This window comes from Glycine max, chromosome 6 (assembly GCF_000004515.6).
Source record: "Glycine max cultivar Williams 82 chromosome 6, Glycine_max_v4.0, whole genome shotgun sequence".
NCBI classification, from domain to species: Eukaryota; Viridiplantae; Streptophyta; class Magnoliopsida; order Fabales; family Fabaceae; genus Glycine; species Glycine max.
The window spans coordinates 20284429-20298115 of NC_038242.2; the positions used below are offsets into that span (position 1 = coordinate 20284429).

The window sequence follows — 13687 nt, forward strand, 5'->3', positions numbered from 1 at the left end:
TAATTAATTAATTATTTTATCCGAGGTCCGCTAATTTGGTCGAATATGGTGCGAATAATAGTGCTCAAATATGGTCTAGGAAGGGAATTATTGTGATGTTTATGACTGTGCAACCGATCATTTTGATTTGATAGATTTATCTGAATTCATATCCTCTCCAGCAAAGTCCTTTTACAACATAAATGTAGCAACTTTCTAGGCCGTTGAATGCATCTTGTGTGTATGAGAATAAAAGTCAACAAAATCTAACAATTTCTATATATGTAAAAAATTATTAGATAATCATGAACCATCACTTAATTCATGATCTCAATCTATCTCTACATACATACATAATTAGTTCATTTGTGTTTTACTTTTACGTGTAGGAGTTGCCTCTCTTGGTTAATTGCAAATATAATATTTTTATTAAATTTAATTGATTCATTTAATGTTATATATATATGAAGAAAAGCTAAATCTAGCTGCTAGCCATGAGCAAAGACTAGAGGACGAGCATGCAAAAGTATTGGCTCTACAAGCGGAAAGGGAAGCAATAAAGAGAATGATAGATTCATTACACGGAGAAGCTATGATGTGGATGGATAGGTTCGCTTTCACTCTGAATGGGAGTCAATAGCTTCCAAGGCTGTTAGCCAAAGCCAAGGCAATGGCGGACATGTACTCATCTCCCGAGGAAGTTCATGGGCTTTTCGATTATTGTCAACATATGATCGAGTTGATGTCTCACATAATTAGGAACCGCCGAGGCGTTTGTATTTATGCTTTGACTTTGACAAGATAAACAATATTGTCTCTTAATGAAAATGAGATTTGATTCAATCCTATGTCTCTGCTGAAATTTCTGTGTGGGTCCAATACTTTGACAACTTATCATTGTCATGCATTCATGTTTAGTTCGTTGTCATGTTACTCATCGCATTTTGTTCTTTTAACCATTATAGTCAAAGTAAACACCATAACCAAAAAAGATAAACTCGCTTTACGACACCCCTATCGAAACCGTTCCAAAACTAAAATAATGGGTGAGATAGAAGAAGTGCAAGAGCAAATAAAGGCCGATATGGAGGCCATGAAGGATCAAATGACATCCATGATAGAGGTCATGCTAAGTATGAAACGGATGATGGAGAACAATGCGGCTGTAGTTGCCGCCACTAGCACCGCCGCTGAGGCGGATCCGACCCACCCATCCGCCATAAACCAAATAAGCCAACCAATCCCGGACATGGTAGGTCAGGGAGGAAAGGTGTTAGGCAGCACGGGCGGTCCCCACATGGGGAAAAATAGGAATTTTCTCCCATATGGCTTGCCTCCCAATTACACACCACCCAATGCAGTGCACATGTCCAACGAGAACGCCAACCACTTCGTTCCCGTTCCCCTTGAAGGCCAGCAACCCCAGTTGGGACATGCACCCTTCGCTTAGCTTGTGGCTTCCCGGGAAGAGCCTTGGGATCATGCTCTGGGTGAATTAGAACCATACCCTACATTCGCCGCTGAGGGACCAATGTTTAGTGGTATGCCTCAGCCCAATGCCGCGGGAGCTCCTTAACACTGCCCGCTGCAACCTCTGCACTTCTCAATGAGGAGACTGCCTTCGGCCATAGAAGAAAGAGAGAAGTTGGATCTCATCAAGGAGAGGCTAAGGGCCATCGAAGGGATTGGTGATTACCCGTTCGCCGACATGGCAGAGTTGTGTTTAGTGCCTGACGTTGTCATCCCCCCAAAGTTCAAGGTGTCGGATTTCGATAAGTACAAGGGGACTACTTGCCCCAAGAACCACTTAAAAATGTACTATCGAAAGATAGGAGCATACTCCCGAGATGAGAAGCTCTTAATGCATTTTTTCCAAGAAAGTTTGGTTGGGGCGGCGGTCACCTGGTATACTAACTTGGAAGCTTCCTTGATCTGCTATTGGAAGGACTTTATGGCTGCCTTCATTAGGCAGTATCAATACAACACAAACATGGCTCCTGATAGAACCCAATTGCAAAATATGAGCAAGTAGGAGCATGAGTATTTTAAAGAGTATGCCCAGAGGTGGAGGGACTTGGCAGTACAAGTGGCACCCCCCATGATGAAAAGAGAAATGATAACCATGATAGTGGACACACTGCCAGTGTTCTACTATGAGAAGATGGTGGGTTACATGCCTTCTAGTTTTGCAGATTTGGTATTTGCGGGCGAGAGGATAGAGGTAGGCTTGAGAAGGGGAAAGTTTGATTATGCCGCTTCCGCAAGCACAAGCAATAGGAGGTTCGAAGCGAGAGGAGCCGAGAAGAAGGAGGGAGACACCCATGTTGTAACTTCAGCTTCTACATGGCCTAAACCCCAACAAACCCCTCACAACCCCACTTACCAATATCCCCCACACCAACCCAGCTATTTGGCCAACGTTGGAAACCCTCCCAATCCGGCGCCCGCCTAGCAAAGATTGCCCACTCAGCCACAAAGGCCTCCCCCACAAAACTTATTTCCCACCCAATCTCGTCCCGCCGGCAACGCCAACCCTAACACAAGCACCAATTCGGGAAGGAATTTTCCAGCAAAGAATCCTGTAAAATTCACCCCGATCCCGATGCCATATGCTGACCTATTACCATCCTTGATCATCAACCAAATGGTGGTGGTGAAACCCGAGAAGATCTACCAATCTCCCTTCCCTTGATGGTACAACCTCAATGCAACTTGCGCCTATCACGGGGGTGTCCCAGGGCATCCAATAGAGCAATGCGTGGCCTTCAAACACAAGGTCCAGAGTTGGATTGATGCGAGGTGGTTGACATTTCAAGAGGACAGCCCGAATGTAAGGGCGAATCCTTTCGCCAATCATAGGGGATTGACGGTTAATGCGGTGGAGGAGTGTGGACCTTGGGGGCTGAAGCGGATGGAAGATGTTGCGCGAAGCGGGCATGATTTGCCTTGATGGGGACAAGGGAGATTCTTGTTTGATACATTCGGGGGCATCACACGACATGGAGACATGCTCGACGATAGAGGAGCTACTACAAGGGATGATGGACAAAGGCCTAACTGAAGTTTGTGGCGCAAGAAAGGGGGAAGGAGATGTGTGCATGCAATCGGTTGATAAGAGCTCGAGCAGATCCAAGCCATTGGTGATCCACTTCACCAGAGATGTTGCCATACAAAAGCCCCGAGGTTTCCAACCTGTCCCAGTTGAGAAGCCTGCCCCTTTCCCTTACAAGAGTGATAAGGCGGTGCCATGGAGGTACACCACACAAGGGCCCGACGGAAGGAAGGATGCGTCCATCGTGCATGTTAAAGGTGATCTATCCTTAGCTAAGGTCACTAACATCTCTGGCACGAGCGGCATGACTCGTAGCGGGTGGATCTTTGCAGCACCTGAGCCACCAATGCGATCCAAGGACCCAAAGGGGAAAGCAAAGGCGGGCATGAAAGAGAGCGATAAGGCGGACCCAATTCCGGATGACGAGGTCCCGGCCGGAAGGTTTGCCAAGGAAGAAGATGACTTCAGCAAAAAGGGAATATCCGTTGAAGAAGCAACCGAGTTCCTGCGAATCATCCAACAAAGCAAGTTTAAGGTGATTGAACAACTAAATAAAACCCCAGCTAGGATCTCTCTTTTCGGGCTGCTTATGGACTCTGAGCCTCATCAGGCGCTATTGGTCAAGATTTTGAATGAAGCCCACGTAGCACAAGTCATATCTGTGGAGGGTTTCGGGGGCATAATCAACAACATCGCGGCCAACATTTACCTCACATTCACCAATGAAGAAATACCCATCGAGGGCCAGGGGCACAACAGAGCCTTGCACATATCCGTCAAATGTTTGGACCACATAGTGGCCAAAGTGCTTATTGACAACGACTCTTCCCTCAATGTCGTGCCCAAGGCTACTTTGGACAAGCTTCCTTTTAATGCATCACACCTAAGGCCAAGCTCCATGGTGGTGCGGGCTTTCGACGAAAATCGTCAGGATGTAAGGGAGAGACCGATCTCCTAATTCAAATCGGACCCCATGTATGCCAAATTACCTTCCAAGTGATGGACATAAATCCTGCCTAAAACTGCTTATTAGGCTGGCTTTGGATTCATTCGGTTGGGGTGGTCCCTTCAACATTGCACCAGAAGTTGAAATTTATGGTGGAGGGGCAATTGATTATAGTTTCGAGAGAATAAGACATTCTTTTGAGTTGTCTTTCTTCTATGCCTTATGTGGAGGCTGTGTAGGAGTCCTTGGAAATGTCCTTTCAAGCATTGGAAGTGGTGAGCAATGCTTACATGAAATCTCCCCCGGTACAACCACGCTCATCTGGGGCCGCATTAATGGTAGCTTGGGTGATGTTGGGGCATGGATACGAGTCCAGAATGGGTTTGGGCTGAAATAGAAATGGCATAGCTAATTTGGTAGAGTTCATAGGGAACCATGGAAGGTTCGGACTAGGATATGAGCCTACACGCTTCGACATGAGGAGGATTGCCCTAGAAAGGAAGGGGAGAAACATGGGCCAGCCGCAAGGGCTGCAAGTGAATAGGGTATCAGCACTAGTTGGATGTGCGAGGGATGGGTCACCATGATACACGGAGAAATCCATCAAGAGCAACCAAATTGGGTGCGATCGTGTCCTCCGGGATTCAAATTGGCGATCTGGCGAATCATCAAACAACTCAGGATTTCCGAGGCAAACTCAATATCCAACAATGAGTCCTGCGAAGGTAATGATACCGAGGACCTAGAGGTTGATTTTGAGCAACTGATAAGTCAAGCTGAGGAAGGGAAAGATGAGGATTGGGGGCTTCCCCCAAAGCTAAAAAGAATGATCAAACAGGAAGACGGGGAAGTGAAGCCACACCAAGAAAAAATGGAGATTTTAAACTTAGGTGTTGGTGAAGAAAGAAAGGAGGTCAAGGTTGGCACGGGCATGCCCACGAACGTCCGACATGAATAGGTAGCTCTGCTGCGAGACTACCAAGACATCTTCGCTTGGTCATACCAAGATATGCCCAGCTTAAGTCCTGACATCGTACAAGATAGATTACCTCTAAATCTTGAGTGTTCCCTGGTAAAGCAAAAGCTACGGAGGATGAAGCCTGAGATGTCCTTGAAGATAAAAGAAGAGGTGAAAAAGCAATTTGACGCTGGCTTCTTTGATGTTGCTCAATACCTGAAATGGGTCGCCAATATCATGCCAGTCCCTAAAAAGGATGGGAAGGTGCGAATATGCATGGACTATCGGGATTTAAATCGAGCTCGTCCAAAGGATAATTTTCCTTTACCGCACATCAATGTCCTCGTAGATAACACGACCATTTTTTCTCTATTTTCTTTCATGGATGGATTCTCGGGCTTTAATCAAATAAAGATGGCACCGGAGGACATGGAGAAGATGATCTTTGTCACCCTGTGGGGAACTTTCTGCTACAAAGTGATGTCCTTTGGGCTCAAGAACGCTGGGGCAACTTACCAGTGGGCTATGGTAGCATTATTCCATGACATGATGCACAAAGAAATTGATGTCTACATGGATGATATGATTGCCAAGTCAAAGACCGAGGAGGAACACCTTGTCAACTTGCAAAAGTTGTTCAAGAGGTTGTGTAAGTACCGATTAAGGTTGAATCCCGCAAAGTGCAATTTCGGGGTCAAGTTGGGAAAGTTGCTCGGTTTTATTGTGAGCCAGAAAATGATAGAGGTAAACCTAGACAAAATGAAGGCCATCCTCGAAATGCTCGAGCCACGCACCGAGAAGCAGGTCCGAGGTTTCCTAAGATGTTTGAACTATATAGTGAGGTTCATATCACAGTTGACTGCCACTTGTGAGCCTCTCTTCAAGCTACTGCGTAAGAACCAGTCTGTCTAATGGGACGATGACTACTAAGTGGCGTTCAGAAGGATTAAGCGGTGCCTCATGAATCCTCCTGTGCTTGTGCCCGGAAGACCCCTTATCCTATATATGATGGTGTTGGATAAGTCGATGGGGTCTATGTTGGGGCAGCATGATGAGTTCGGAAAAAGGGAACAAGGCATTTATTACTTAAGCAAGAAGTTCACAGCGTGTGAAATGAACTACTCTTTGCTTGAAAGGACACGTTATGCCCTGGTGTGGGCAACCCACCGTCTAAGGCACTACAAGTTGAACTACACCATTTGGTTGGTGTCCAAAATGGACCCAGTCAAGTACATCTTTGAAAAACCCGCTCTTACCAGACGGATCGCTCGATGGCAAGTTCTGCTGTCAAAATTTGACATTGTTTATGCACTTAAAAGGCGATAAAGGGGAGTGCCTTGGCAGATTACCTGGCTCAACAGCCCATCAATGACTACCAACCTATGCCTCCAGAATTCCCAGATGAGGACATCATGTCCTTGATCAAGGAGCAAGTAGAGGATGAAGATAGGGACAAATGGATTGTGTAGTTTGACGAGGCATCTAATGTAGAAGCAAACTTCATGATGATGAATCAAGTTGATGACAAAAATCCCAAAGAATGATTTTAAGTCTGAGTCAACAAGTTCAAGATCAAGATTAATTTCAAGTTTCATGAGAAGAAATCAAGAAGATTCAAGAATCAAGAGAAGTTTGATTTCAAGATTCAAGAGAAGATGAATTCAATATTCAAGAAAAGAAATCAAGAAGACTTCACAAGGGAAGTATTGAAAAGATTTTTCAAAAAACAAACATAGCACAGTTTTGTTTTTCAAAAGATTTTTTCTCAAAATTTTCTAAGTTACCAAGGTTTTTACTCTCTGATAATCAATTACCAGTTTCCTGTAATCGATTACCAGTAGCAAAGTTTGATTTCAAAAGCTTTTAACTGAATTTGCAACGTTCAAATTGTTTTTTAAATGGTGTAATCGATTACAATATATTGGTAATCGATTACCAGTGTATCTGAACGCTGAAATTCAAATTAAATTGTGAAGAGTCATATCTTTTCATAAAAAGCTTTGTGTAATCGATTACATGGTTTTGGTAATCGATTACCAGTGACAAGTTTTGAATAAAAATCAAGAGATGTAACTCTTCCAATGGTTTTCTCTAGATTTTCTCAAGGTTATAACTCTTTCAATGGTTTTCTTGACCAGACATGAAGAGTCTATAAAAGCAAGACCTTGACTTGCATTTTATAAACTTGATATAACTTTTTACAGAACTTTTGCAACATCTTCTTGAACTTCTTCTTCTTATTCTTTTGCCAAAAGCTTTCTAAGTTTTCTGGTTTCCAAACCATGTTCTTTCACACAAAAAAAAGTGTGTTATTCATCTTTTTCATTCTCTTCTCCCTTTGCCAAAAAGAATTCGACAAAGACTAACCGCCTGAATTCTTTTTGTGTCTCTCTTCTCCCTTTTCCAAAAGAACAAAGGACTAACCGCCTGAATTCTTTTGTGTCTCCCTTCTCCCTTTTCAAAGAATTCAAAATGACACAGTCTAAGAATTCTTTTGATTCTTCCATTTCCCTTAAACAAAAGATTTCAAAGGACTAACCGCCTGAGATATCTTTTGTTTCCCCTTCACAAAGTTTCAAAGGACTAACCGCCTGAGAACTTTGTCTTAACACATTGGAGGGTACATCCTTTGTGGTACAAGTAGAGGGTACATCTACTTGGGTTGTTGTAACTGAGAACAAGAGAGGGTACATCTCTTGTGGATCAGTTCAAGTGGAGGGTACATCGACTTGGTTGTTCAAAGAGAACAAGAGAGGATACATCCCTTGTGGATCTTTGCTTGTAAAGGCTTTTACAAGGTTGAAAAGAAATCTCAAGGACCGCAGGTCGCTTAGGGGCTGGATGTAGGCACGAGTTGTTGCCGAACCAATATAAATTCTTGTGTTTGTCTTCTTCTTCCCTACACTCTTTAATTTCCGTTGTGCACTTTAATTATCGCTTTTACTTTTGGTTAAGTTTCTATTTCTGTTCTTTACTTTCTTAACTTAGTAGTAAAAGCATAATTGAATCTAGTAACATTAAGAAGGATAAGTGTTTTAATTAGTAAAGGTTCATTAATAATTATTTCAATCCCCCTTTCTTAATTATTCCGAGGCCACTTGATCCAACTAGTGGTATCAGAGCAAGTATCTTGTAGAAAGTTTAACCACTTCAAGATTCATGGCCTCTTTAAATTCTTTGTTTTTCAAAAGTATTTTCAGGAATAGGTTATTTCCAGATCATGATGAAGATCAAGTCAACTTGTGTCTCATGGCAAAATCTCATGACAACAACAAAGAAGAATCTGTAAGGAAGAAGTGGTACATTGACAGTGGATGTTCCAAGCATATGACGGGAGATGTATCCAAATTCACAACCATTTCCCCCAAGAAAAGTGGACATGTTACATATGGCGACAACAACAGAGGCAAAATCATTGGAGTTGGTAAAATAGGTACGAGTATATAGGTTTCAAGCATGAGCATGAGCATGAGCATGAGCATGACAAAGATATTGAGCATATAGGTTTCAGAGAAAATAATATTTATATGATTGATTTAAAACAAAAATCTGAAAATGATAGATGCTTTCTAAGTAAAGATAATGATCCTTGGTTATGACATAAGAGAATTGCTCACATTAACATGGATCATCTAAATAGATTAATTTCAAAAGATCAAGTTATTGGTTTACCAAAATTAAAATTTGAAAAAGATAAGTTATGTGATGCATGCCAAAAAGTTAAACAAACAAAAGTATCTTTTAAATCTAAAAATATTGTTTCTACCACTCAACCATTACAATTATTGCACATGGATTTGTTTGGACCATCTAGGGTCATGAGTTTGGGTGGAAGTTACTATGCATTAGTAATTGTTGATGACTATTCTAGGTATACTTGGACTTTATTTCTTACTCATAAAAATGATGCATTTCATGCATTTAGAAGACTTGCCAAAGTCATCCAAAGCAAGAAGAATCTCAAAATTATCTCCATCAGAAGTGATCATGGAGGTGAATTTGAAAACAATGATTTTGAAATGTTTTGTGATGAACATGGCATAAGACACAACTTTTCTGCACCTAGGACACCCTAACAAAATGGAGTAGTAGAAAGGAAAAATAAAGCCTTAGAAGAAATTGCTAGAACTCTTTTAAATGACACACCACTGCCAAAAATTTTTTGGGCAAAAGCAGTCAACACCACATGTTATATTATGAATAGAGCCTTAATAAGACCCATTCTTAAGAAAACCCCATATGAAATTTTTAACAATAGAAAACCAAACATTGCTCATTTACATGTTTTTGGATGTAAATGTTTTGTCCTAAACAATGAAAAAGAAAGCCAAGGAAAATTTGATGCTAAGGCGGATGAGGATATCTTCCTTGGCTATTCCCTACATAGCAAAGCCTTTAGGATATACAACAAAAGAACCATGACCATTGAGGAATCAATACATGTTACTTTTGATGAAACTAATATTACCTCTCCGAGAAAGGAATTTCTTGATGATATTGCAGATTCTTTGGAAGATATGCATAATCAAGAAAGGAATCTAAAAAGGAAGAGAGATGAAGAAAACAAGGATGTTCAAGATGATATAGTCCAAGAAAATGATGATCTTCCCAAAGAATGGAAAACCTCAAGAAATCATCCTCTTGACAACATCATCAGAGATATCTCAAAAGGGGTAACAACTAGACACTCTCTCAAAGATTTATGCAATAATATGGCTTTTGTTTCGTTAATAGAACCTAAAAACCTTAAGGAAGCCATTATAGATGATCATTGGATAGTAGCTATGCAAGAGGAATTAAATCAATTTGAAAGAAATGATGTATGGGAATTAGTAGAGAAACCTTCAAATTATCCAATCATAGGAACTAAGTGGGTATTCAAAAACAAATTGGATGAAAATGGTATAGTAATTAGAAATAAAGCTTGACTGGTAGCAAAAGGATATAACCAAGAAGAAGGTATAGACTATGAAGAAACCTTTGCACCTGTAGCCAGATTAGAAGCCATTAGAATGCTTTTAGCCTATGCATCTATTATGAATTTTAAACTATATCAAATGGATGTCAAGAGTGCTTTCTTAAATGGTCTAATTCAAGAGGAGGTATATGTAGAACAACCTCCAGGGTTTGAAGACTCACAAAAGTTAGACCATGTTTATAAATTAAAGAAAGCACTCTATGGTTTAAAAGAAGCGCCTAGGGCTTGGTATGAAAGATTAAGTAAATTTCTTTTAGAAAAGAATTTCACTTGAGGGAAGATAGATACCACCTTATTCATAAAAAAGAAGGATAATGATATCTTATTAGTACAAATTTATGTTGATGATATAATTTTTGTAAGGATAATGAATCTTTGTGCAAGGAGTTTTCTATTGATATGCAAAGTGAGTTTGAGATGTCCATGATGGGTGAGTTAAATTACTTTCTTGGACTACAAATCAAACAAACAAATGATGGGATCTTTGTCAACCAAGCAAAATATTGCGAGGAACTTGTTAAGAGATTTGGAATAGAAAACTCAAAACACTTGGCTACTCCTATGAGCACCAGTTGTTATCTTGACAAAGATGAATCCGGTCAACCCGTTGATGCAAAGCAATACAGAGGTGTGATTAGATCTATACTTTACTTATCTGCAAGTAGGCTAGATATTATGTTTAGTGTATGCATGTGTGCAAGATTTCAATCAAATCCAAAGTTTTCACATCTAATGGAAGTAAAAAGAATCATAAGATATCTATTAGGAACAATTAACTTAGGATTATGGTATCCTACGAATTCTTTATGCAATTTAGTAGGATATTCAAATTCAGATTTTACTGGATCAAAAACAGATAGGAAAAGCACTAGTGGCACATGTCAATTCATAGGGTCTGCTCTTGTTTCTTGGAATAGAAAGAAGCAAAATAGTGTAGTATTATCCACAGCAGAAGCAAAATATATTTCTGCTGGTAGTTGTTGTGCACAGATTTTGTGGATGAAACAACAACTATTTGATTATGGAATTGTATTAGATCACATTCCCATAAAATGTGATAACACAAGTGCCATAAACATATCTAAAAATCCAGTTTTTCACTCTTGAACCAAGCATATAGAAATTAGGCATCATTTTATTAGAGATCATGTTCTAAAAGGTGACGTTGTTTTAGAATTTGTAGATACTAAAAATCAACTTGCAGACATCTTCACAAAACCACTAAACAAAGATTCTTTCTACACTATTAGAAGAGAATTAGGACTGCTAGATGCTAGTGACTTATCTAAATGATTTATATTTTTATTATTTTACTCTGATTTCAAGCAGTGTATTTGGCTATATTATTATGACATTTGAACATTTAGTATTTCTTTTAATATTTGCTTAGTATGACTGAACATTTATGAATTATGTGGTTTATATTTTAATTTGGCTTATTCATGTCTTTCTTGATGATTAGTTTAGAATCTTTTATGATTAATTAACAATGGATGCTATGTGAATGATTTTTTAAAAAAAAAATCATGTATGTCTTATGCACTTTGGCTTTTTGTTGATGCCAAAAGGGGAGAGAAAATAGGGATTAAATCAAGAACTCAAATAATTAAGTAATTTAATTTCAAGTGAAGCTTAAACTGAAAAAAAAGGGGGAGAATATGGAGAATTAAGTGACTGATCGACTAGGAAAAAAAATGTGTATGTGTTTCTTGATTTCAGGTTTGTCATCATCAAAAAGGGGGAGATTGTAGAAGCAAGCTTCATGATGATGAATCAAGTTGATTCAAGTAGTTTTGATGATGACAAAGTTGATGACAAAAAGCCCAAAGAATGATTTCAAGTTTGAGTCAACAAGTTCAAGATCAAGACTAAAGAAATCAAGAAGATTAAAGAATCAGGAGAAGTTTGATTTCAAGATTCAAGAGAAGATGAATTCAAGATTCAAGAAAAGAAATCAAGAAGACTTCACAAGGGAAGTATTGAAAAGATTTTTCAAAAAACAAACATAGCACAGTTTTATTTTTCAAAAGATTTTTTCTTAAAATTTTCTAAGTTACCAGAGTTTTTACTCTCTGGTAATCGATTACCAGTTTCCTGTAATCGATTACCAGTAGCAAAGTTTGATTTCAAAAGCTTTTAACTGAATTTGCAACGTTCAAATTGTTTTTTAAATGGTGTAATCGATTACAATATATTGGTAATCGATTACCAGTGTATTTGAACGTTGAAATTCAAATTAGATTGTGAAGAGTCATATCTTTTCATAAAAAGCTTTGTGTAATCGATTACATGGTTTTGGTAATCGATTACCAGTGACAAGTTTTGAATAAAAATCAAGAGATGTAACTCTTCCAATGGTTTTCTCTAGATTTTCTCAAGGTTATAACTCTTTCAATGGTTTTCTTGACCAGACATGAAGAGTCTATAAAAGCAAGACCTTCACTTGCATTTTATGAACTTGATATAACTTTTTACACAACTTTTGAAACATCTTCTTGAACTTCTTCTTCTTCTTCTTTTGCCAAAAGCTTTCTAAGCTTTCTAGTTTCCAAACCTTGTTCTTTCACAGAAAATAAAAGTGTGCTATTCATCTTTTTCATTCTCTTCTCCCTTTGCCAAAAAGAATTTAACAAGGACTAACCGCCTGAATTCTTTTTGTGTCTCTCTTCTGCCTTTTCCAAAAGAACAAAGGACTAACTGCCTGAATTCTTTTGTGTCTCCCTTCTCCCTTTTCAAAGAATTCAAAATGACACAGTCTGAGAATTCTTTTTATTCTTCCCTTTCCCTTAAACAAAAGATTTCAAAGGACTAACCGCCTGAGATATCTTTTGTTTCCCCTTCACAAAGTTTCAAAGGACTAACCGCCTGAGAACTTTGTCTTAACACATTGGAGGGTACATACTTTGTGGTACAAGTAGAGGGTACATCTACTTGGGTTGTTGTAACTGAGAACAAGAAAGGGTACATCTCTTGTGGATTAGTTCAAGTGGAGGGTACATCCACTTGGTTGTTCAAAGAGAACAAGGGAGGATACATCCCTTGTGGATCTTTGCTTGTAAAGGCTTTTACAAGGTTGAAAAGAAATTTCAAGGACCGCAGGTTGCTTGGGGACTGGATGTAGGCACGGGTTGTTGTCGAACCAGTATAAATTCTTGTGTTTGTCTTCTTCTTCCATACACTTTTTAATTTCCGCTGTGCACTTTAATTATCGCTTTTACTTTTGGTTAAGTTTCTATTTCTATTCTTTACTTTCTTAACTTAGCAGTAAAAACATTATTGAATCTAGTAACATTAAGAAGGATAAGTTTTTTAATAAGTAAAGGTTCATTAATAATTAATTCACCCCCCCCCCTCTTAATTATTCTGAGGCCACTTGATCCAACATCTAATGCACTAGGCCATGGAGTTGGGGTGGTTTTGGTTACCCCTGATGATCAATGTATACCCTTCACGGCTAGGTTGGGTTTTGACTGCACGAACAACATGGCTGAGTATAAGGCGTGCACCCTTGGGATCCAAGCAACAATTGACTTCAAGGTCAAGTTGCTCAAGGTATATGGGGACTTAGCCTTGGTAATCCACTAGTTGAGAGGAGAATGGGAGACCAGGGATCATAAGTGGATACCCTACCAAGCCTACATCCGGAAACTGATAGATTTCTTCGATGACATATCCTTTCATCGCATTTCTAGAGAGGAGAATTAGATGGTTGATGCCCTTGCCACTCTATCGTCCATGTTCCAACTCACCCCGCACGGGGATTTTCCATAAATC

General features: G+C 39.4%; 1 protein-coding gene across 1 annotated transcript; it reads left to right on the forward strand.

Annotated features, from left to right (window-relative positions):
• Positions 1-4560: 4560 nt before the first annotated feature.
• Positions 4561-5847, forward strand: LOC106799028 (uncharacterized). The gene is made up of 3 exons (XM_014776976.1): positions 4561-4896; positions 5056-5199; positions 5434-5847. The coding sequence occupies exons 1-3, from the start codon at positions 4561-4563 to the stop codon at positions 5845-5847; spliced, it is 894 nt and encodes a 297-aa protein (XP_014632462.1).
• Positions 5848-13687: the final 7840 nt, after the last annotated feature.

What these genes read in the sequence shown, in the direction of transcription:
- LOC106799028 (XM_014776976.1), top strand. Translation starts at nt 4,561, where the DNA reads ATGATACACGGAGAAATCCATCAAGAGCAACCAAATTGGGTGCGATCG. An exon ending in AAGAAAGAAAGGAGGTCAAG is followed by an intron (nt 4,897 to 5,055) that starts GTTGGCACGGGC and finishes TCCCTGGTAAAG; the next exon opens with CAAAAGCTACGGAGGATGAA. An exon ending in TCCCTAAAAAGGATGGGAAG is followed by an intron (nt 5,200 to 5,433) that starts GTGCGAATATGC and finishes TTTGGGCTCAAG; the next exon opens with AACGCTGGGGCAACTTACCA.